The following is a 25160-nucleotide window of genomic DNA, read 5'->3' as shown; positions in this document are numbered from 1 at the left end:
AGAACAGAGGATAGGTAGTCGGTTTATTGTAATCTCGTATGCATCAAGACACAACAAAAATTTTAGAGAGAAAAACGAGCTTGGCATTTCAAAAAGAAATAAAAACTGTTTCGCGGCCAATCCAAAGCAGATGAACAATTTTTTAGTGCTGGGCGCACAATGCAATGTAGTCGTGACAACAGTTTCCACGGCTGCCGCATTGGTAATCGCACTGGCAACCTGAATTACGGTCAAAAGGGCCACATCGGCCGGCGCAGGAGTTGAGGACGCATTCCGGCACGCCGCTGGACCAACTTCCGGGGTACTCGCATTCAATATCAGCCTCTCCAATCATCTGGTAGCCCAGGTTGCAGGAAAACCAGAGTTTCTGGCCGACAGCGGAGTCGCCTGTCTGTTCAGGGTGAATTATTCCGTTGGCGGGGGCATTCAATTGGGGACACTTGGGCACTGTAAAAATTTAAAGAAGATTTAAATCATAACTATTTTTAAAAAGCCAGAAGTATGCTTTCGCACCCTTGTGGTCATCATTTTAACTGTTTTTGATAAATATTGACAATACAATGTATGCAAAACGTGATTTTCCTCCATGCAAAGGTAGAGACCTCTACTTTTGAAATGACCATTTTGTTTCTTTTTAATGAAAAAAGCATAGACCGACACCGCGTCCCCAGTGGTACAAGCAAATATGGTGTTTGGCTGTACCTATTGTACATTTTACAACCCAAATATTTGCAATTAAAATGCTCGTTGAAGGGTTTTGTTCAGTAAGCTTCCCTAGTACCCACATAGGTTTAGTGGCATTTGCATTGCATTCCATAGGAAGGAATTGTCCGTGTGCAGATTTGGAAGCAACAGGCCAAAAGTTTTAGTGAGCCAGCATGATATAAACGCACGAGAAAGAACTCCAGCTATGCGGCCATGAAACAGTAATGTATTTACAGACTTGTGTACTCACACACGCAGTATGGAGCTCGGTGTGACCACCGTCCGCTCGGCAAACATTCGTGGTTCGCTTCGCCCTTTATGACGTAATCATTTTCGCACTGGTATGTGATGAGGTCACCCACGACGTAGGGAGTGGTTTGTTGGGGTGAGAATGAACCGTGACGTGGAGTTCGGGGTATGGGGCATGTGGCAGCTGTAAAAATTATGATGGGGTCGTTATTACTGAGTTCACACAATCAAATACAAATAGATTCCGGTTCTTTGTGTTATATTTAAAATTCTAATCTAGATATAATGTCAATTTCGGTTTTTTTTTATCATAGAAAACGAGTATCTACAAAACAAATCTCCATTGGGACCAACGCATAAAAGGCAAATTGCCGAAACAAAGGCCACTATTTAACTGGTGGTCAATTGGTTGCATTACATATAATGTGTATACATTTGCTACAGTGTATAACACAACAACCCTGACTTACGTTCACATGTGGGTTCGGGAGCCGACCATTTGCCGTTTCTCAAACAAACAATGCGAATTGCTCCGTTAATTTGGTAACCTTCGTCACAACCGAAAGTAACTCTGTCGTTTGCGAAGTAGTTTGGTTTTGGCACGTCGAAAAATCCGTTCTCCGGCGCTACGATGGCACGGCACTCAACCTCTGCAAAGCAAATTAGGGATTTACCTCTGAAGGAGAAGCTTAAGTTTTGTAAAAGTGGCCAAATGCCGGTTACTGGCATCGTAATCAAGCTGGAAAAATGGCACTTTTTCCAGACGAGTCGGAGCGAGATAAGAAAAATACACTTTCTGTTTTAGTGTGATTGACAGTGGGCATTGGTAGTAAAATAGCTCCTTTATATTACATCACAACGGACTGCTGGGCCCAAGCATCCTGGCTCCATTTGACACATTTCGACTCCGACGACCCGTATATCACACACACGGTTCAAAATAACAGAAAAGGCAAAGAGTAGATAACAGACTTACTCTCGCAGGTGGGGAACTCATTATCCCAAGTTCCATCAGCTTGACAAAGGAGACGGGCATTTCCCACAACCACGTAACCGGTTTTACACCAGAAGTAGAGTCGGGACCTGTACGTGTACGAGTTTCTGTAGGGAGCGAAGAAGCGGATTCCGTCATCGTCTCTTTCTGGCTTTTCGCATTGGTTGCCTGAAATTCCGTATTTAAAATTAGTTTATGTATACACATGGAATAGAAATGTGAAGATACAAAATACAAGGCTTTACGTTGAGGACAAAGAATATTAGGAAAACGATGCCATGTTTATCGCAAGTTGCTTTTCCAGTTAGAACAACACAAGTGGACAATATTTTGGGACCACCGAAAAATTTTTATGAGCATTTCGTGTGACAGCGCGCCAGCATCGTTGTTTCAACATCCGTTCATGTTGCAACGAAGCTCCAAAAACCCAAACTAATAAAACGAAAAACACAATACATTGCGACCCACCAACCGTACAAACAAACAGTCGTTTCGCCACAAAATCAAAGTATCAAAGCAGTGTGCTTACGTTCGCATGTAGGTACTGGGTCCGACCATTGCCCGCTGTACAGACAGATTGCTTCGGTTTCTCCATTCACAGTGTAACCGGGTCGGCAGCCGAACTGGATAGTTTCACCGACGCCGAAGCTGCTCTGACCGGGTTTGGTGTATCCGTAACGTGGGGCTCTTGGCTTCAAGCATTTCACGCCTGTGTTTGTCATGGAGTTAGTTGTTGTCTATAGTCCTAATGGCACATTTGACCAAATCGAGCCTCACAGTTTACTGCAAGGGCCATAAAAAATACACCGAAAATTTTTAGGTGAAATACATTTCCTAATAACCGACTCTGGTTGTCGGTGTTGTTGCTCACAATGCATATCAACCAAACGTGTTTTTTAAGTTAAGTAGAAACCATGCGAAGCTTTTAAATCGATCCTACCTTGGCATATGGGTTCAGGGTGAGACCAACGTCCGTCGGGACCGCACGTGATGACCTCTTGACCTTTCAGCACAAGGTTTTCGTCACAGCTGAAGGTTACTTCGGTCGAGATCGCGTAGTCGGGTTGTTCGGGTTCGAATGATCCTCTATCTGGTGCTTCGAGCGCCCCGCAGCGGATTTCTATGGACCGGACGAAGTTCGTTTAAAAACTGTTTCTCGTGACGTCACAAACCCAATTGTTACGTCAACTTACCGCGGCAAGTCGGTTCTTCGTCAGACCACTGCCCGTTTCTCTGGCACCTCAACACCTGCGCACCCACGAGCACATAACCATCGTCGCACACGAAGATGATTTCGGCGCGGTAGCTGTAGATATCCTGTACGGGAGAGAAGGATCCTTGATCTGGGGCGATGAGGTCCCGACAGGTAATTTCTAAAGAAAGAACACGAAAACTTGGTATAAGAGTTGGGATTTATGTTGTTCGATTACTACAGAAATCATGGAAACATAGTGGAAAATGTACGTTTGCAGGCAAACCAGTTTGTTTCGGAGAATTTACTTCAATTTATTTTTGCTGCCAAATTCGGTACATTGTCAGCATAGTCAGGATAAGTGGCAGCAACACCCGTCTTTAACCGGCATCTGATAAACTTTCAAATATATACCTTCACATGTCGGTTCAACGTCGGACCAAATTGCTCCTGGCAAGCAGTTGACAGTTCCCGAGCCGATCAGTCTGTAACCATCGTTGCAGGAAAACTCAATAGCGCCACCAATCGGGTACATGTCTTTATCTGGTGTAAGAGAACCGAATGCTGGTGCTTGAAGTGAACCACACATCTCAGCTGTGAAAAAAAAACGGGTTAGAGTTTTCGTATGTCGTATGGTAAAGTATTCAGGGATTTTTTCGGAATAAGTTCTTTGGATCTGAACGTTCATGAGTGTATGTCGAACGCCTAGTACTACATTCCTATACTTGTAAGCAATCGCTTGGTTTTCATACATAGGTTTATGGTAATGTAAAAATGTTAGTAAACAGTTTTGATATAAATCTGCGCTAAAAAAAACATACAACTACATAACTTACTTCTAAACTAAATCTACAAAGAAAGGCCGTTTTTTGCCGTTACACAACGAGCGTGTACAAATTCGAAAAAAAATCGCCCACACTTCAGTGCATTAAAGTTAAAGGCGCTACCTTCGCAAGTCGGCTCAATATCTGACCACGTGCCGTCGTCCTGGCAAATCAGCTCTTCGGCTCCGTTAAAGAAGTAACCGTCGTTACATGTAAAGGTAACTGAGAAACCGACCGGATAGGAGACAAGATCAGGGCTCAGGTCGCCGTTGGCTGGTGCAGTCAGTGATCCACACTGGACAGCTGCAAGGGTGAATGTGTTTTGTTTTAAATACAAGTCTACGGTAAACCGTACGCGTGTAAAAAAAAACGCATTAGTTTGATGCTGTAGGTTTTGAGAAGTATATTACTACAGCTATTGCGCACGAAAAGTAAATTCTCTTTAAATGTATAATACTGTTCTGTTTTGATTGAGTAACAATATTTCGTCAGGTGGATAAAGTGAGGTAACAAAATTACTCGATATGAAGCATTAAGTAGAACTCCTACTTGCATATGCACGTGGTGATACATCAATTTAAGCGTGGTGTGATATAAAAGTTTAAGCTATGTATGCAGTTGCAGGCAGAAGTAAAATGTAAAAACAAACCTAACAAAGTTAAAATAGTTAAAACAAAGTAAACTTTAAAGCGGGGGAGTGCAATTGGTGGTGCAACTATAGTGGCCCACGTCGCACGTAACATCAGTAATTGTAAACTGACCTTCGCAGATTGGTTCTACGTCATCCCACAATCCCGTATCGAGACAATTAACAGTCGTGGCACCGTTCAAGTTGAATCCTGGGTTACAAGTGAATGTCACAGTTGATCCAGAGGGGTAGCTGTTTTGGATTGGAGAAAGACTTCCGTCGAACGGTGGGAAAAGAGGTTGGCAAGTGATGGCTGCAACGATAATTTACGTTGAATATAAACAAAACTTTGTCGTAATTCAAGCAAAAGTTAAGTCGCAACAGCCAAGTCAGGGTGGTGTATGTGTTTTCTATAACCGCTATGAACAGCCGGAGAGACAAAGATAACGGTTATAAAGGCCATTGAACGGCAACCAGGTCTCATCTAGGCGAACATTTTCTACTTTGTGGTGGCTACGCAGTCGCCGACACCCGCTGATCACCACTTACTAGACTATAGGTACGAACCAACTGAGAAAAAGGTGGAAACACACTGTGGCCAAGTATACGCTTTAACCAAGCAAGATCTTACATAAGATTGGCTACGTTCTCTGCTACCGACCCAACAACGTGTTTTATGTGAAGTTTACCGTCGCAAGTTGGCTCGACATCCGACCAAGTTCCATCCTCCATACAAGTGATGACGTCAGCCCCGTTCCTTCTGAAACCTTCATCGCACGTGAACGAAACCTCGGTGTCGATCGGATATTGGGGAAGCACCGGATCGGCCTCACCGTTTTCAGGGGCGATTGGTTCGACGCACAGAATCTCTGCGCGGAGAATAATTTCGTGGTCAAAACAAATATATGTTTTACCCAACAGTTCAACAGTTTTAAGAATGAACATACGCAAATGGTAGGTGTTCATACTACAAAAATTACAATTAAAATTGGCCTTGTTGTGATTAAAATCGACTGCTTTTAACTATCGCCTTTAATTGTGTGACTTATGCAAAAAATACGTTGCTAAACCCTATAGTCAATAATTATCATATAATACACAAATAAGAGGTGTTCGCATCACAAAAATGACTGAAAATGGCCTAATTATGATCAAAACCTGCAGCTGAAATGAGTGACTTATGCAAAAAAAGCTTTAAACCACATTTTACCTTCGCATGTCGGTTCAATGTCTGACCAATCTCCAGTCGGAAGGCAGGTAATGGTGAAGGCTCCGTTCAGTCTGTATCCTCTGTTGCATTGGAAGAAGACCTGTTCGTCTCTGTTGTAAAGATCCTTCACAGGCTGGGGCTGAATCTCTCCATTTTCAGGTTCGAGCGGAGCAAAACATTGGATGGCTGGAGAAATGTTTTTTTTAAGTCACGAGACAAGTGGGGCCGACAATTACGACAAACGGACGACAAATATGTTACAATACGCTCCATGCCATGCTGATAACATAATACAATCGAAGAGAACCGCATAGATGTTCAATTAAGGTTATGTCAATTACTTTTGACCTATCGCAGACTTCAGCATCCTTTCACATTGGTAAGTTATAGTGACTCCTTAACTTGTTTAGTGATAAAGTGGTGGGAACCTTAACAAAGGGAACCTTATTTTGTCTTTTAGGCGCATCACACAATGACCGAAAGACGCTTGAAAGTTTCACAAATATTATGTAGATGTTGCTGCCAGGTTTATTATATTTTAATAATCCGTTCTTCTCGCACAATTTAACGTGACTTTTATTAACCGAAGTTTCGCCTGCTATTCCACTAGGCTGCCTCCAGGGTAATGTGCTCAACAGTTTACACCTGAATTTCAGTTGGAAGATCATAAACAACATATAAACTACCTTCGCAGGTTGGTTCCACGTCATCCCAATTACCGTCCAAACCACAAGTAAGAACCGCGCTACCGATCAGATTGTACCCGTCGGCACAGGTAAAGGTGACCTCGAATTCGACTGGGTAAGTATCTTGTACCGGATCCAAATCACCGTTTTCAGGGGCAACAAGAGCAAAGCAAGTAATTTCTGCAACAAATGAAACATTATTTTTCGTTTCCCAACAAGCGGGGTTCACTAAGTTTCAATGTATAAGAAACTACTATGGCCCACCATTACATTAAAAGTTGCGACTTGTAAAGTTATAACAAAGACCGGCAAAGTTTTAAACGTTGTACGTTTTATTCTGTTGACATTTCTACTACTTTTAGCCAGAGAGTCGTAGTTTTTCCACCCCTGACTAATAAGATGTCAGTAAAAATGGCACAAAAAACTTACCGACACACGCGGGAGGTACGTCAGTCCACGTGGCATCGCTCTGACACGTGACCTGTTCCGCACCGATCAATTCAAAACCGGGGTTGCACGAGAAAGTAATGAAGTCATCGACTCCGTATCCGTTTTGGTCGGGCTCGAGACTTCCGTTTACGTCCGGTTGGAGGGGTTGGCACATTACAGCTTAAAACGCAATAATTAATCAGAAAATTCACGACTTCGGTTCGCTTTTACCTTGAGTTAAGTAAAAGAGGTTTATCACTTTTAAAGCATCTTTGCTTGCTATTTTTGTCATGTTACACTTTGTAGCAGTATTTTCAAAGTCACATTGCACATTAACACCGCAATTATTGAAACTTCAAAACTCCTAAAAGTGTTACAAATTATGAATAAGCATTCAGACACGCCAGAAGTAAATACACACCGACGCATTTTGGCTCAATGCTGGACCACAGGCCGGACACAAGACAAGTGAGTGTTTCTTCTCCCATAAGCTCGTAACCTTCGGCACACGTAAATGTGACGTCATCATCGACGTCATAAAATGTCTTCTGGATGTCCAGATCACCATTAGTTGGAGCTTGGAGCTCTCCGCACTGGACGGCTGTAAAAAATAATGCGACTCTGCGTTAACTGTCTAGTTGTGGGTGGGGAATGGTGAAGTTTTTTAGTGATCAAATATCATTTTCCGACAAGTTACGTTGACATACGCCAGTTATAAAGCGGACAATTGCAATTTGTACCAAGATCGTCTTCAGGTACCAAACAAGTGTTTTTGAAAACACTAATACCAAAATTCGTTGTCAAAAAACATGGTTTGTACAAGATAACAAAAGTGCCTAAAGCCCGATGGACCAGACAAACTTGTCAAGACATATAAGTGCCACATGTCACATGTCACATGTCACTCACGGATGCATTGTGGCTCGTCGCTTGTCCATGTACCATCGTCCTGACATCTGGCGTCGTTAACTCCGTCCAACTCGAAACCTGCGTCACACTCGAAGGTTATGACGTCATCCACTGCGTATTCATCCTGGTCTGGCGACAAGCTGCCGTCGATTGGGGCAATCAGAGGTGGGCAGGTGTTAGCTAAAAAATAATTTAAAAAAGTAAATATCGTCAAAAACACTCCACAGATTAATGTAAAATCAGCGCCTCGTAGCAATATTTGTGAAACCAACCTTCACACTCTGGGACTTGATCGGACCACGTGCCATCAATCTGACACACGAGCTGTGGTGCGCCCACTAGCGTGTATCCTTCACTGCAGGTGACATCTATTGCGTCATCAATGTCATAGAAATCTTTCTCCAAGGAAAACTCACCGTTGAATGGGGGAATAAGTGCGTCACAGGTGATAACTACCAAAATACACAAATGTTTTACATTTTAAATGATGAAAACACAAGTTACCATGCTTGGTTCACAACAATGGTATAAGTTATATAAAAGTTGCAAAAAACTATCATTTGGATTGATACAGGCAACACATTAATTATATATAGAAAACGTATGCCATTTTCTATAAAGTGGTATTGGCCAAACCAATTAAACAACCCACTACACGTATATTAACAGATTGTTGTGCTTTAGTACATAGGCGCCTAGTTTTCATTTTTCCAGGGGGGGCGGCTATATTATGACGTCATCAAGTATCGAAAAACTGTATTTGAATTTCAATCAGTGAGACGTATTAGCCAAAAGGGCGGCGTTAACGATGAACACAAGATCTCTCTACGACACAACCAATAAGTACCTGTTGGCATATCGTACTGCGAGACTGACGTTGCAACAACCGATGTCAGTTACGTAAGCGAAACTAGGTGAACATGTATTGTGTGCGTCGTGTAAGAAACACATTGTTTTTAGTTCTTTTTATCTTTGAACGTTACGAATGCGACGAGTTACATGGTGTGGACAGACGCGCGTAAAAGCCACTCGTTTTCTTTTTTAAAAAACCTGGGGGGGCGCCGCCCCCCCTGCCCCCCCGGACTAGGCGCCTATGCTTTAGTAGTTCCTAATCAATTTATACATTATGTCAACACATTGTCCATAAACAAGGTAGCATGAGAAATAACAACGCTGACGACGAACATATAACAAAGAAATACTATTTAAAAACTGATAACAAGGCCTGTAAAAAAGTTCTACTTGTGTAACTTACGTTGGCAGAATGGTTCAACATCACTCCATAGGCCATCAAGCTGGCATTGAGCATTGACAGCACCAATCTGGTTATAACCAGGGTTGCAAGAAAAGTCAATTGTTTCAAAGACATTGTAGTGGACCTTGATTGGAGAAATTTCACCATTTTCTGGGGCAACCAATGGGTCGCAAGTGATTTCTAAAAGTAACGATACTTAAATTCTGCTTACTTTGACCCAACATGGACCTGGCTGGATAACAAATATTGAGCAACATACAGATCTATATGCATCAATGTGCTCAGCAAACATTAAAAAAATTTCAACTACCTTGCATGGCAAACTGTCTGCAAAGGAGCTATTTATTTGAGGCATATAGAAATATATGACATAAAAAGTAAAGAAAACTTACCGATGCACGCGGGAGGTACGTCAGTCCACGTGGCATCGCTCTGGCACGTGACATGTTCCGAACCGATCAATTCAAAACCGGGGTTGCACGAGAAAGTAATGAAGTCATCGACTCCGTATCCGTTTTGGTCGGGCTCGAGACTTCCGTTTACGTCCGGTTGGAGGGGTTGGCACATTACAGCTTAAAACGCAAAAAAATATTCAGAAAATTTACGACTTTGGTTTGTTTGAAACTGCATTCACCTTGAATTAAGTCAAAAGAGGTCTATTACTTTTGAAGCATCTTTGCTTGTTATTCTTGTTATGTTACACTTTATAGCAGTATTTTCAAGGTCACATTGCACATTAACACAGCAATTATTTAATTTAACAACTTCTAAAAGTGTCATAAATTATAAATAAGCATTCAGACACGCAACAAGTAAATACACACCGACGCATTTTGGCTCAATGCTGGACCACTGGCCGGACACAAGACAAGTGAGTGTTTCTTCTCCCATAAGCTCGTAACCTTCGGTACACGTAAATGTGACGTCATCATTGACGTCATAAAGTGTCTTCTGGATATCCAGATCACCGTTAGCTGGAGCTTGGAGCTCTCCGCACTGGATGACTGCAAAAAGTAATGTGAGTCTGTGTTAACTTTGCAACTTTAATGTAACAGATACCATAAAACTTGGTTCACAATTATGGTATATGTTACATAAAAGTTGCAAAACACTATCATTTGGATTGACACGTACAACACATTATAGACAGAAAACGTATGCCATTTTCTGTAATGTGGAATTGGACAGACCAATTAAACAACCCACTACACTTATATTAACAGATTGTAGTGCTTTAGTAGTTTTTAATCAATTTATACATTATGTCAACACATTGTCCATAAACAAGGTAGCATAATAAATAATTACGCTGATGACGAACAAATTACAAAGAAATACTATTCGAAAACTTATAACAAGGCCTGTAAAAAAATGTTATACTTGTGTAACTTACGTTGGCAGAATGGTTCAACATCACTCCATAGGCCATCAGGTTGGCATTGAGCATTGGCAGCACCAATCAGGTCATAGCCGAAGTTACATGAAAAGTCAATTGTTTCAAGGACATTGTAGTGGACCTTGATTGGAGAAATTTCACCATTTTCTGGGGCAACCAATGGGTCGCAAGTGATTTCTAAAAGTAACGATACTTAAATTCTGCTTTCTTTGACCCAACATGGGTCTGACTGTCTAACTGTCTGCAATGGAGCTATTTATTTGAGGCACATAGAAATAAATAAGTACTTTTCCTCATTAATTTTTCACACATTAGCTCCTATTTACCTTCACAAATTGGTTCTATGTCACTCCAATCTCCAGTCACAAGGCAAGTTAATTGACTTGCACCAATTAAAGTGTGAGTTGGCAGGCAGGTGAATGTAACAACTTGCTCCACATTGTACTCATCTTGGATAATATCAATACTCCCAGAGTCAGGTGTGGTGAGAGCAGCACATCGAATTGCTAAAATAAAATTTAAATTCGTAAAAATGTCATAAAAAGGTGAGGTAAGACTTGCTATAATATTTTCTTTTTGTTTAATTATAAAAATTACCAACACAACCTATTCTTGAATACATAGTACATCGCACAATATCTTCTAGAAACAAAATTGTCTTGATTTTATTTCTACCTTCACATGTAGGTTCAACATCGGACCAGTCTCCAGTATCCAAGCATTCAAGTTGTTGAGAACCCACAATAATATAACCAAGATTGCATCTGAAATCAACTGTTTCACCAATCCTGTACTTGGGTTTGTCGGAAGATTGCTCACCATTCTCAGGGGCAATCAGTGAAGAGCATGTCACAGCTGCAAAATTATTTTATACAAACTATCCATATTTTATATTCTTTAGTAATGTATATATATATACTTTGTTTACACAGAATCGATTTGTGTTTGGCAGTTTGTACCACCCTAATTTTAAAAACTATCTAGGGTATTAGAATACTAAAAGATTCTCCACAACTTGAACAAGTTTACCTTCACAAGTTGGCTCAACATCAGACCAATCGCCACCATTTTGGCATTCAACCTCTTCAGCACCCATTAATTCATAGCCATCAGCACAAGAGAATGTGATGGTTTGACCAACTCGGTAGCTGACCTGATCAGGTGTTAGATCACCGTTGACTGGATCAACAAGAGGACCACATGTGTTGGCTAAAAAATAAATAAATACATGTATTTAATTTTGACACTAATGCAGGAGTTTCTATTATGAACAGATATCTGTTGGTTTCATTTGTTACATAAAATCTAAATAAACACACAAAATTTAATACAAAAAAGTAATATACAATTATTAAACATAAGTTTGATACATTATTAGACAACATCCTACGTTGGCATGTGGGCACTGTGTGTGACCATTTTCCAGGTCTCTTGCATGTAAGAACTTCTGCACCAACCAACATGAATCCATCATCACATGAAAACGTTACTTCGGTGTTTACATCATAAGCATCTTGTACAGGGGTGAGGCTGCCATCAGCGGGGGCTGTCAGTGCTGTGCACTCTTGTGCTACAGACATACAAAAACAGGTTTAGTGTCAAGCAAACACCACCCTGTACAACAGATTGCAATATGGTTTCAATTAAAATTTCAGGCAAAGGATTCAGATTTAAATGTTATTCTACTATAATCATTGCTTTGTTTATGAATCCCTAATAGGCATACCACTGCATTCAGCTTGGCTGCTCCACTTTCCATCAATACATCTGGCGTATGATGGCCCAGTTCTGGTGTAACCTTCCACACATGTGTAATAAATTCTGGAGTATGGTCTGTATTCTGCTGGTTCTGTTTTTTTGGGCCTAAAGTCAGCACCCTCAGGAAGGTCAGGTGTTGAACAGGTGATTGCTGCAAAAAAAGAGATAACAACATGAAAAACTTTGAAGAAACTACAGCAAGTGGAAATTGGTCAACAGAAAAGCCATACCTTGATAACTTGTATTTAAACTTTTTTCTAATTAAATGTTTATAAGTTTTTAGAAACCAACCTTCGCACGAGGGAATAGCGTCCCATGTTCCGTCATCTTGACAAAGGGCAGTAGCTTCTCCAACGATTCTGTATCCCCTTCTGCATGTGTATTTAACAGTAGCACCGTTCTTGTATGAAGAGGTGTACGGCCTGAAACTGCCGGAACGAATACGGCTTGGTCGACGACATGGTTTGGCGTCAGCTTAAATTCCATAAACAAGGCATTACAAAACATTCACAAAGTCAATATATATCTAAAATTAATACCTTCGCATCGAGGGGCGCCATGGGACCATTGCCCATTGTTCTGACATACAATGTCCTTTTTGTCATCAGCGTTGAGTGTGTATCCATGGCTGCAGGAATACCAAACTTTTGTTCCAGGCGCATAGGATTTTTGAACAGGTTTCAGACTTCCATTCTCTAGCGCCTCCGGAGCACCGCAGATAACACTATCTCCTAAAATGTCATTATTTTAAACACATGTTAACAAAACCCTTTCAATTAACATTTTTCTACTTACAAACATATAAACCCATACATCTGCTTTTGTTCGACAGGGACAAGAAAGGCGCTCAAAAATATTTAAAACTACCCACTAGGTGGAGCGTTTAAACCGAAAATTCATGTAGTTTTCAGATACAAAAAATGATGCAAAATTATTCCGGTTTCTTGGCCAGGTCAACTTGAGTTCGAATCTCGGTGTGGTTTAAAAATTTTGCAATAAAACAACTGTTGACCTGCAAACAGTTTTGCACACTCTTTTGGCCACTGATTATTATTGGTTCATTGCTTGCACAAAACAACTATATTTTAGTTAAAAAAACAAGCAAACATAATCTTACTTTCGCATCGAGGAGCGCCATGGGACCATTCTCCATCATGCTTGCAGATAATGTCCTTTTTGTCATCAGCGTTAAGTGTGTATCCATGGTTGCAGGAATACCAAACTTTGGTGGTCGGAGCGTACGATTTTTGAATAGGTTTCAGACTTCCATTTTCTGGTGCCTCGGGAACACCGCAGGTGACTGGTCTTGTATCTGCGAGATGAAAGCGACAATTTACTACATTTTGATAGTTTTAATTTAAATCATAAATTCAAGCGGATGCGGAAAATAATTTGACATTTGGAACTGGTGCACATTTGAATTTTGTGACCACGTATAGGTTACATTTCAAAACGCAAGGGTTCAAAAGAGCTAGATTTAAAACAATCGTCATTTGGGACGAATACCGACAACTACAGGTAAACCCACATCACACGTTAATAAACCTTACATGCATCTAAAAACTTAAATACTCACCAACACATTGAGGTGTGCGGTATGACCAGCCCGTCGACAAACAAGTCGCATCGGCTTTTTGGCCAGCAGCAATTTCGTAACCGGACCTGCAGGTAAACCAGACCTTGTCTCCTATCTCGAAATGTTGCTGAGCGTAGGGCTTCACACCTCCGTTGGCCGGTGCGTCGGGTTTGCTGCAGCCGCCTGTACGGAAAAATAACGTTTTTTTTTTTTGGTGATGTGGTTTGTGGACGGCGTCTCCGGAAAGCTCGCGATGAACAAAAAAAATATTTTTTTATCCTTCTAAAGTTTTACACTTTTTGTCCAAGTTTGCCTTATTTGCTTGTAACTGCGTAAGCGGCATTTTGCGTTGTCTTGCAAAAAAAAATTAATTTAATATAACGTGAACTCAAAAAACAAAACTTTACACATTGGTATTATAGGAAGGGTTGAAAGAAAAACAAACATTCCCACCGTATACCGACGGAATTTACAAAAAAAAGTAAACCATTGTGTTTCGAATTCCATAGATGAGATTTCATAAGTAATTGCATAAATTTACTAAAATCAAATTTCTTGTAACAATTGGGAACACGCCAGGCGTTTAATTCTTACCGCAATAGCGTTCCGGACCCTTTTAACTTAATTTCAACACTGATCATAAAGACCTATACAAAGCTTTACCCTACCCGACTGGCGTTTGACACAGGACGGTGCAGTTGGGGGGTCCCAGCCATGGTCGCGTACGCATCTCAGTTTCGCCTCTCCTTCCATTTCATAGCCGTCCTTGCACTCGTATTTGACCCAGCTGCCCGCCCAGAAAAATCTCCCGTAAGGCTTCGCATTGTGTACCGCGATTGTGCGGCACCAACCTGTACGTAAATGGTTTAATGGTATGTGTTAAAACTAACAATAAATCCTGTACTCTAAATTGTATGGGCTTGTATACAATAAATACGAATAAAGTTATGAACTTCTGCATAACATCCATTTAGTTCAAATTTTTGACGCTTAGGAAATTTGTCAGAAATTCGTATAACGCAGTTAATATCACTGCCAAAAACACAAACAACAAATGTTAGAAAGTAAAACGAAAGCCTTACGTGCTGCTTGTGCCGATAGGACACAGGCAAGAAGACTCAATGCTATTCCCAATCTCATTTTTCGACGTGAAGTACACGGCTATGTGATGATCTCTGACCGACCTACGCTTATATAGTATCGATGAAGGGCAATTACTCAACTTTCTTTTCCACTTTGGGAGGTTTAGAAACGAAAGGGTCTTTGATCGTAATGGAATTGCGAATAATTGTCCGTCCCGGAAAATCACCAGATTCGCAAAAACGTGAAGTCCGCGAGGGTTACGGAGGCGATAATTCCGCTGCGGGGTCAATTAACTTGCGCTTAAATGAGGGCCGGCCTTCGAGCGTGCTTACAAACATTAGACTGAAATTAGGTATCGCGACTAAATCGCCGAACTAATTCGTCACAATGACTTCTAGAAGCCGACTGTTACGTAATAGTAAAACGTCTTCGCCCGCCATTTAATTGTAACTGCGCTTAACGAATCTCTACGTAGGTTAATCGCCCGCGGAATCGGCTAATTCGATGGTAATTGGAAGGCGAGCAAAACTTCACAGAGAAAATGAGTTTTCAAAAAAAGTAACGACATTTCACGTATGCAGGTGCCACGGCGCATATTTGATAACGTTTTAATCGTTACCTATTTGAGACATGTCTCGAAAAATAAAATAGTTTTCCACGGTTAAATTTACTGGCGCAAGGAAAAAACGTTGACGCTCCAACGGAAACAAATCTGGCCATTTGCAACCGCGCAAATTTGGGTTGTCCTGAATGAAAAAAAATATATATGTTTTGTATTTGGGTCGGGTGCTGGATCAAATTTTTACCACACCTAAATTCGAACCCAGGATATTCCGGCCACGTCAAAACGAAAGTTGATCGTCAAGTATTGCCACCATGTGTTGTTTAAAATTTCTGGGTCACTTAACTGTTAAAAATACTAATACACCGGGACGCAGAATGGTCGGCTTTTTTATCCATATATAAGTATGTATAACATAGAGAAAGCCAATCTTAACGCTAAAAATATTTCACTAAAAATAACAGGTATTTTGCTTTGTTTACATCTGACCGTTAATATTCACACATATTTCCATGCTATACAGACATATGCCGACTAATCAGTGTCCTGGTGTTTTAGTATCTTCCCACTAAAACGGGTTAATTCGATCGAAACAAAGCGGAAGTTCACGCACGAGCAACCGCTTGTCACTATTGTCAGGTCAAGCAGTTTTGCTAAGGCGAAAAGGCTTTTGAGATGGCCATAGGGTATGAAGTACTCGACTGTAACCTCATACATCATTGAAGTACATCGCGTTGCGAAAAATTATGTAACATGTCTGAATAGCTGTTAATCGCTTGTGAATCGGATTTTTATGAAATTGTGTTAAAACTGTGATTTTATTCTAATTACCACGGACACGGACAAGTTCTTGGAAACAAAGCGTTAATGTGGAAATGCTCGCGATTTAGCCTAAATTTAAAGAACTCGTATTGTTACTTTGCTTGATCTTAGTGGTAACCCTAAAGTACTAAGTTCATAAATTTCAGCATCAAAATAACAAATTTGTTTGCGGTCATTCAGGCGGTGCAAAATTGTACGCATCATTAACTACAGAATACAGCACCACCGTGTGCTCTGCCAAAGTGTTGGGTTTTGCATTTTTTGTTTATCACTTCCAATGTACTTGATGTAGTTGAAAGCAACCAAAGCAATAAAACGGTTTAAGGAACTAACTTTTTTTCTGCTAAATATTACTTGAAAATGGCTGCGAGCGTCAATATTGATGGTGGTGAAAGCCGCATTAAAAAACTTGAAGATATTGAAAAGAAAATTGTAACAGCCATACATAGCGCAGGTAAATGCCTTCATGTTTCTCACAACAGGTTGAAACTGTTACCATATTGGTTTTATTTAGGTTCAACACTACAGGAGCTCTCCAAAGACAAGCCTGTTGAACGAAACCTGGATAAGCATACAAACACCTTCTTGCAAAATTTGGATGAGGCAGAAGCTGAACTTGCAACACAGATTAACTATCTGTCACAGGTGGTCCTGGAAGTTATACTATATTTTTAATTTTATGATCTTTTTTAGGCTTATCTTAGCTGCAAGGCTAAATTATTTTTGTGTTTAGGTTGCAACCAATCAACAGCATGAAGGATCTTGTTATGCGACACGGAAACAAGCTCAGCTCCTTCACGAAGCCATAGCACAGGTCTCCAAACAAGTGAATGAGATGATTTCAACATGCGCTCAAGAACCTTGACATTTTCTCAAGCAAACCCATTGCCAATGCTTTGAAGTGAATCTTTTCTTGGGTCATTGGGAGGAACATGACACAAAACTTTGGTATACGGCACAGCATGGTGCTTGTATTTCGCCATTGCATCAATGAAAATTTGAGCGCAGCAATATAATTTGAATGTGGTACAAAACAATGTGGAGCTTAATCAGGTTTCCAAAAACAGAATGTATCGAGTCAATCTTGCCAAGTGCTCCTCATTGTTCTCTTTGTAATCAACATTGTGTTTTCCCTTGACCGGTTTCACAATATTTTTATCTTCACTGCACTGCCAGCCTTTTTGATTGACAAGTTCGATTACACTGCTTTGGTCTAAACCTAGTAAATAAAAAAAAAATGTTGTATTGTCGTGGATATTACAGAAACATATTAAATTTGAAAAACCTTGTGCAAAACAAGGGCACAAAAAGACACAACAGTCAGAATTTTACACCAATTGTTTTTTTTCTGAGAGGTTTAGTAATAAAAAATATTGGTTGTGTCAGTAATGGAACCCTACTACATTAAGCATGGTATAAAACCTACCGTAAAACAAAACCTACCTAAAATCTGCACGAGGTATTCCATCTTCACTGATGAATAACCTTCGGCAATTAAAGAGAAACAATGTTCCCTCAAGTTTTCTTTGTATTGCGTCATAATTGTTTTGCATTCTTCAGACCATTCATAGGAGCTTATTGCAGAATGGATTGCTGTAAAATTGATTGTGTAGAAAGATTAATTGTTCTCAAAAAACATATTTCAACAAATTAAGTAGTTACTTCTTTAAAAGTTTTTGATGATGTAGGCCAATATAAAAGCAGTCTAAAGCAAACTGGTGCACTGTTCTATGTCTAAAATCATGTTTTCAAACTTTTAGTGAGCATTTGTACAGTGTAGTTAATCACAAAACTACAGCAACAACGTACCACCATAATCATGTTTCCATGCCATCTTTCCAACTTCCCAAAGAGCTTTCAGCTCATCACATCCAGATTTTACATCTGCGGGTATTCGTTTCCATAGAAACTTTGCATTTGCAAGATCATTTGTGAGTAAATACAATGCCAGTAGTTCACAGTAGAGTTCTGGGGATAGGAGCCCCTTTGGAGAGTCAAGTTCCTGATTTTCTAGAACAGCCAGGCGACTCTCAGCCTTTTCTTTGGGACATCCTTCTGGTAAATCATCCATTTTAACACACTGCTTGCATTGTGTGAAATGATCGAAGTGCTACTGTGGTGGCTTGTTTTCTAATTTTTGTTTTGCTATCAACTGTTTACAGGTCGAATATTTTTTTAATGCTGATACAAAAAAGACCCTGGCACCAACAAAGAGACAGTTTTTAAATGATTTTTTGTTTCTCTTAACATCCTTCCAAGGCCAGCTATATACTACAGAGGAATTGCATTTCAACATAATGGCATTGACATACCTATAAGAACAACCATGCAGGCACAAACACATAACTAGACTGTCCAACTTTGCGCAGTAAAGACTAAACCTCGTTGGGGGTTTCAGTTCCTTAGTCAGTCGGAGTTATTATTGTTATTTCTTGAGGAAACTCTTTTGGGTTATGCAATTGACACCCTTGCATAACATACAATACATATAAGGCTCTCGTTTCATTGCCCTAGTGTGTAAGCTGCCTATTGTTTAATTAAAATTATATTTTGATGAATTTCAATAGAAGCATTACACTTCTCCGAAATGGCCAATCGTTGTGAAGTTCTGTTTTTGCAAGTTTTTTTTTTAACACCAAACTTTATATTCCACGTAGTGCTAACACTGATTCGCTTACGTAATAATTTTTCTGAATTACAATCTCAATACTTGAAGCACGTTACAAGCAGGCAACGAATAACACATATGTTTTTATTTGTGTGTATCATATCTACGCATTACAATAACATCTATGCAACAAAACTGGTGTTCGATGATGGAGTTCCGGGGGGCTGGGAAAGAATCTGCAACAAAGTAATTATATAGATCAGAGGGATTGTTGTTTTTGTATATTTACGCACGTACAGTTGAAAATCCCAAACTTATATTTTTTTCTAGTTTAACAGCACCTCGATAGTTTAGGTTAAATTCGTAACAGGAAAAGCACTTTTTCATACTTAGTGGCATCGTTTCACGAAGTCGCTGCAGCAGTTTCCGTAGCGCTTGCAGCTGGAGTTGCATTGGCATTTGGCTCCCCTGATGTACTTGTTACATCTGTTCCTGCAAGAGCTTGTGCTTGCACACTTGGGCGGGATCGGGGCCCATTTACCGTTGCTACGGCATTTCAGGTCGTCTTCACCGATGAGGAAGTAGCCGCGGCGGCATTTGTATTCCACTTTGTCGTTAACATCGTAGCTTCTCTTGTATGGCTTGTATGTGGCGTATGATACTCTATCCGGGCGACCGCATTCTGCAAACAAATGAGTGATCAGAGGTTTGAAGTGCAGATACATTAAGATTCTTAAAATAACAAACATATTTTAAATTTTATAAATGTTATCAAGTAATATATATCAGTCATAGAAATTAAACTATGCATCGCTTTTACGACACTCACGTTTTTCGCAAGTGGGGAATCCCGCACTCCATGAGCCGTCTCTCTGACATGCTAAGTCCTTCTTTCCTTTCAGTTGGTAACCATTGTCGCAAAAGAACCAGATCTTGTTTCCGGCAACGTAGTTGTTGCGCTTTCCCTTGATTCTACCGTTCTCTGGTTCCACAGGATCGGGGCAGCCTTTTGGATAGAAGGTTATCAGTGGTGGGTTTTCACATGCTAGTTCAAGGGCACTGCCATTAACCTGACACTTATGGCTGTATATTTTTTAGCAATACCACCAGACACGACTAAAGGGCTCTTGTGAAAATGCACGGGGCCAATTGTTTTGACAGGGTTAGAATCGAAAATCAGACGCCCGTATATGTCTTAATGTTATCAATATCAGGGTTTCGAAATAAGTTCGAGATACAAATCACCGTCGTCTTATTGTCAAGTCAATTCAGCCTCGTCGTCAATCTCGAAACCTTCGTCGCATTCGTTTCTTACCAGCTTTCTCGCAAGTTGGGAAAGGTGCGTTCCATCTGCCGTTTCTCTGGCATGCCAAGTCCTTCTTTCCCTTTAGCACGTATCCGGTATTGCAGAAGAACCAGATCTTGTTGCCTGGAACGTAGAAGTCTCTGCCTCCCTTGAGTCTTCCGTTCTCAGATACAATCGGTTTCCGGCAAGCTGTTGATAAATTCCCCAGATATAAACCCGTATTCACTCAACAATCAAGTAGTAATAGCAAACATTATGTATACTGCATATGTGTTATTATGGGCCAATGTTTTTCGCGAAATACAGTAAAATTCATAATCGCCATTCCTACGCAAACTACCGGTGGGTCTGCTTAAAACCTAACAAGAGAAACGGATATTTACGTACTTTTCACTGCTGGCTTCTCACAAGTTGGGAAAGGGGCGCTCCAGCGTCCGCCGGCCAAACATTCCAAGTCCTTCTTTCCCTTCAGAATGTAACCACCGTTACAGAAAAACCAGATTTTGTTGCCCTTCACGTATTCGTCCCTGGCACCCTTGATGCTTCCTTGATCTGGCACGACCGGTGCGGGGCAAGCTGCAGAAAATAGGGATTACAAACTTGTAACGACCGCGGAAGGTTCGTGAACGTAAGTAGATTGCAATAAAGATAAAAATGACAAAAATTAAATCATACTAAAAAATATCTCCAATACATTTGCAACACTGCGCAGTGAGCAATCTGTTTGTTTGCAATTCTCACTTGGTCTAACACATGTGGCGAACTTTCCGTTCCATTGACCGTTTGGCAAGCAGAGCAAATCCTTCTGTCCCTCAGGTTCGAAACCTCTGTTGCAAATGACCCACACCTTCTTGCCAACGCTAAAGTCGTCGCCTCGGACATAACCGTTGGGGATTCTTGGTGGCTGAGGACACTGGATGGCTGCAAACAACATCAAGTTCATATCACAAACCTCGTTTTTGTGTGAATAAATTAGTGGCGATGCTGACAGGCATGTTGTATAGCTGCGGTACGGCTCTTTTGGCAATAATTTTGTTTTATTATTCCCGTTGGAGAAATTGTTTCAAACAAACTTATTTTGCGAATTAGCGGCTGGTTACTTTAAACTTTAATAAGTATTACGTATTTGGAGTTTTTTTTTTACCTTTAGATTGCTCAGTGCGAACAAAACTTCATAGAAATATCGCCGATGAAAGTTACCTTTTTCCCAATATGCGTTATTTCATCCAATTCACCGCGTGATTAACGATAAGAAAACCTTTAACTTACCAACGCAGGCTGGGAGTCCAGGTGCAAAATCACCGTCGTCTTGGCAAGTCAATTCAGCCTCGCCGTCAATCTCGTAACCTTCGTCGCATTCGTATGTCACTGTGTCGTCCACGTTATAGAACTCATCGTTGGAGTCGGGCGAACCGTTGTCAATATCTCCGGGGAAGGCGCATTGGACGCCTGTAAACCAGTTAGATAATTAGTTTAGTTTGAAACTTACAAAGTTTAAACCTATTTAAATCAAAAGTTGATTTAGGTTACTTTTGTAATAAAGTGTGAAACTGGAACGTATTTAGTGATTTTAATTTAATTTTTTTTAGAATTGTGGTTGCTTTCTAAATTTCAGTCAATTTTTTCTAACATACTCACGTCCTTTAATATATGTATATTATTACATACGTTGGGACAGTAAGGGGTATAAAAATCTGAGAAGAATACAAACTAAATAGGCCTCCTGATACGTACAAAAACTCATATTTGACTTACGAACACATGAAGGTGCATCTTGGTCGAATTCTCCGTCCGCTTGGCACTGGATGGTCGCCTCTCCGTCCAAAACGTATCCTGGGTCGCATTCGTAAGTCACATCCTGGCCAACGACGAACGTTTCGCTGTCAGGGGTGAAAAATCCGTTGTCGATGGGCTGTGCGTCGCAGAAGATTTCTGTAAGGATTAACGAGAGTCAGACGCATTTGATTTAACCGAATGACTTCGTTGCGGATCAGGTTGCGTTGTATCGATGACGACAAATGCCACTACTATGCTGCATTTGCATGCAGTATTTTGATGGGATAAATTACACCGTGTAAAATGTCATACAAAACTGTTTTTGATGCATTCAACAAATCAAGAAAGACGCAATTTAAAAATCCGCAGCAGCAAACATTACCAGGAGCGTAAACAAGCACCAAACTTACCTTCGCAAGTTGGGAATTCATCCGACCACTCTCCATCTTCTTCGCATACAATATGGCTGCTGCCAATCAATTGGAATCCTCCATTGCATCCGAACACGATCTGAGTGGTGACAGGGTAGATGTCCAGGTCATCGGGATTAACAAAACCGTTTTCGGGGGCGGCTGGTGCTTCGCATGTTAGTGCTGTAAAGTGTGGAATATATGGTGATGAGTAATATTTCGAAAATTGCCAAGCGAAGGGCAAGGAATTTATGTTAAAATGAGCCAAAAGCAATTTAAAATGTGAAAATAATTGACATTTTGGTATGAACAAATGTACAAGAAAAACTTTCATCACTTTTTAAAATTGGCCTGAGCTATCGGACAAGCCTTGCTTTGCAAACTCACGAATGCAGATGGGTTTTTGTTCGTCGAATGTTCCGTCATCCTGGCAAGTGAGGACCGGTCCGCCAAACAACTCGAAACCGTCTTCACACTCGTACGTCACTTCCGCACCGACGTCATATTTTGCACTTTCCGGTTCAAACGATCCGTTATCGATGTCGCCGAGCGAGTCGCATTTGACTGGAAAAAATTATAGAATATTTGATTACCTCTTAAGTAAACTATTTGTATAATTTTGGTGTCGTGTGCAGTTCGTTTTTTATGCGAAGGGCGCAAAAATTGCGAATCTTTGCAACGAAACAGAAATCATCACTTACTGATTGGGTCACAAGTGGGAAATTCCCCGTTCCATTCGCCGTTGCCCTGGCAGGTGAAGTCCTTCTTGCCGCTAGCGACGAATCCTTTTCTGCAGATAACCCAGACTTTAGTGCCGGGGATGAAGGGTCCTTTGCCCTTGATGTAACCGTTAGCTGGATCCTCTGGGGCTGGGCATACGATGTTGCCTGCACGAGAATTTATTATTTAGGGCATTTTGTTTTACTGTGGGTATCGGTACTCAGGTGGAATGGTTCAATTAAAACAACCGCTTGACTTTATAAAATCTTTTAAACCTGTTGGTGGCAACCTAGTCGTTAACTGATCGCAATTCGCACAAAATATAAGTATAAGGTTATTTATGTTTTAGCCGATAACCTCACTTCGGGTGCCTGATTAGATTTTGGCAAAAAAGGTCTTGTGAGCAAATATGGGGCGTTTTTGTTACTTGCTGGTTTCTACTTACGTTGGCAAGTTGCACGAACAGGTGACCACTTTCCGTTTGAACAGCGGATGCTTTCGTAACTGGGGTAGCGGGTTCTCAGAGTGTAGCCATCGGCGCAAGACAACCAGAGTTTGGAGTTTGGCTTGTAAAATGACTGCCTAGGAGTGTAGGTCATGCCTGTTGGAAAGTGGCTTCTGGCCGGGGCGCGGCAACCTGTGAGATTTCAAAAAATGCTGATTTCCTATTTGTTTTGGATGAAGGAAATGAACAAGTCAACTTTTTAGAAAATGAGTTTATAAAATAAATTGTTTGAAACATATAATGTTTCTGATTGAATTCAACTATAATTTAGTGCAAAGGAAAAATTTATTCCGCTTATATGGGCATTATCAATTAATGCAAATTAATTGAGCCAAAAATTAAATTATCGCGGGCTAGATTGAGCCAAAATTAAATTATCGCATATGTGGGATGTCGTTTATACTTACGGCAGTGATGGCCCGGCAACCGAGCGTGCGTTCTGTTAGTATCAAATACGAACATGAATCCTCACCTTTGATTCTGATGCACTTGGGGAATGCGGTCGTAAACCCAAAATGTCCACATTTGACCACTGCGGGTCCGTCCAGTTCGTAACCGCTATTACATTTGTAGGTGACAGACTGACCACTGTAGAGAACCGAGCGCCGGGGTGTGTAAGTTGCATAGGATACTCGGCGTACATAGCAACGACGGCCTGCGAATAAGCTACGATTAAGACTAGAATTCTTAACAGACACGAAAGTTTCCTTTTGAAATAATGTTAAGAAAAATCTAACCTATGTGCAGAGCTGTTATATTAAACTATCTACAGCAAACGTCACAAGATTAATTTACTGTCGAAAACAAACGTAAAAAAATAAAAATAATTACAAGCACTTACTGAAAAGCGTCAGGCCAGACCCAAGGGCTTGGCAAAATAGAACAGCCAACAGAGCGACTGACAACTTGATAGACATGTTCAGGTTTCGGAGAGGAGAGGACTTCTTCCTGATGATTTTCCTTCAACTGTCGCTAGAAGACAGATTGTGATTCGATGTCGGCGTGTCAGGGGTTTATATACAATTTTTTCGGCGAAAATCGTGACGATCAGTAAGAGTTGTTTAATTGGCGGCCCACGTTTAAGGGCAATTGTGTGGGGAATTGTACGTTAAAATGTCGTGCGCGAACGACGAAAAAAACTCGTCGACGGCGGCCCTTTGAAATTACATTGCGTCTAATGTAATTGACCGCCTATTTAAAAAACAATCATGCTTCTTAATTGACTTGGCGGAGGCAGAAGTTGGTACAGATATACATAGAGGAGAGTAAGGCGTTGCCTAAATATACAAACAAACGCATGGTGGAAAATAATATTTATGCAGGAGCTTAGGCCCTCTAACTAGGTTTACCTTTTTGGTCGGGATGTTTGCACCCAATTAGCGAAAAAATAAAAATAAATTGTAAAAAATAACGCCAAAAAGTAAGAGTTTCATAAATATCTCATACAATAGGAAAAGAGTAACGACGTAGTTTTGTTAACAAGTGCTGTTTTACTTGGTTCCAAGAAAAAACACACAAGTGTTTTTGTCGTTGAGACAGTGTGTTCAAAAAACTCTC

The 25160-nt window shown here is 40.6% G+C and overlaps 4 protein-coding genes across 4 annotated transcripts; 1 reads left to right on the top strand and 3 right to left on the bottom strand.

The window, feature by feature from the left end:
• Positions 1–142: 142 nt before the first annotated feature.
• LOC145910735 (sushi, von Willebrand factor type A, EGF and pentraxin domain-containing protein 1-like) lies at positions 143–14951 on the bottom strand. Its single transcript, XM_082997935.1, has 29 exons — positions 14894–14951; positions 14480–14662; positions 13812–13994; positions 13353–13547; positions 12775–12966; positions 12527–12709; positions 12204–12386; positions 11868–12047; positions 11507–11686; positions 11153–11332; positions 10804–10983; positions 10475–10654; positions 8099–8278; positions 7827–8006; positions 7339–7518; positions 6918–7097; positions 6489–6668; positions 5803–5988; positions 5282–5461; positions 4726–4905; positions 4088–4267; positions 3555–3734; positions 3142–3321; positions 2889–3068; positions 2478–2657; positions 1931–2116; positions 1425–1604; positions 956–1138; positions 143–447 (listed from the first exon to the last, which is right to left on the bottom strand). The coding sequence occupies exons 1-29, from the start codon at positions 14949–14951 to the stop codon at positions 143–145; spliced, it is 5277 nt and encodes a 1758-aa protein (XP_082854061.1).
• A 1564-nt stretch (positions 14952–16515) lies between these two features.
• LOC145910327 (mediator of RNA polymerase II transcription subunit 11-like) lies at positions 16516–17309 on the top strand. Its single transcript, XM_082997407.1, has 3 exons — positions 16516–16732; positions 16793–16923; positions 17012–17309. Exons 1-3 carry the CDS (start codon positions 16639–16641, stop codon positions 17141–17143), a joined length of 357 nt encoding a protein of 118 aa, XP_082853533.1. The 5' UTR covers positions 16516–16638; the 3' UTR covers positions 17144–17309.
• Positions 17175–18637, bottom strand: LOC145910326 (COP9 signalosome complex subunit 8-like). Its single transcript, XM_082997405.1, has 3 exons — positions 18088–18637; positions 17722–17871; positions 17175–17497 (listed from the first exon to the last, which is right to left on the bottom strand). The coding sequence occupies exons 1-3, from the start codon at positions 18347–18349 to the stop codon at positions 17328–17330; spliced, it is 582 nt and encodes a 193-aa protein (XP_082853531.1). The 5' UTR covers positions 18350–18637; the 3' UTR covers positions 17175–17327.
• A 638-nt stretch (positions 18638–19275) lies between these two features.
• LOC145910732 (sushi, von Willebrand factor type A, EGF and pentraxin domain-containing protein 1-like) lies at positions 19276–24520 on the bottom strand. The gene is made up of 12 exons (XM_082997932.1): positions 24445–24520; positions 24076–24258; positions 23544–23735; positions 22766–22942; positions 22379–22561; positions 21948–22124; positions 21462–21641; positions 20934–21113; positions 20580–20768; positions 20202–20381; positions 19716–19892; positions 19276–19568 (listed from the first exon to the last, which is right to left on the bottom strand). Exons 1-12 carry the CDS (start codon positions 24518–24520, stop codon positions 19276–19278), a joined length of 2187 nt encoding a protein of 728 aa, XP_082854058.1.
• Between the last annotated feature and the right edge of the window lie 640 nt (positions 24521–25160).

Source organism: Ascidia mentula, chromosome 8 (assembly GCF_947561715.1).
Source record: "Ascidia mentula chromosome 8, kaAscMent1.1, whole genome shotgun sequence".
NCBI classification, from domain to species: Eukaryota; Metazoa; Chordata; class Ascidiacea; order Phlebobranchia; family Ascidiidae; genus Ascidia; species Ascidia mentula.
This window is presented reverse-complemented; position numbering and strand designations above follow the sequence as displayed.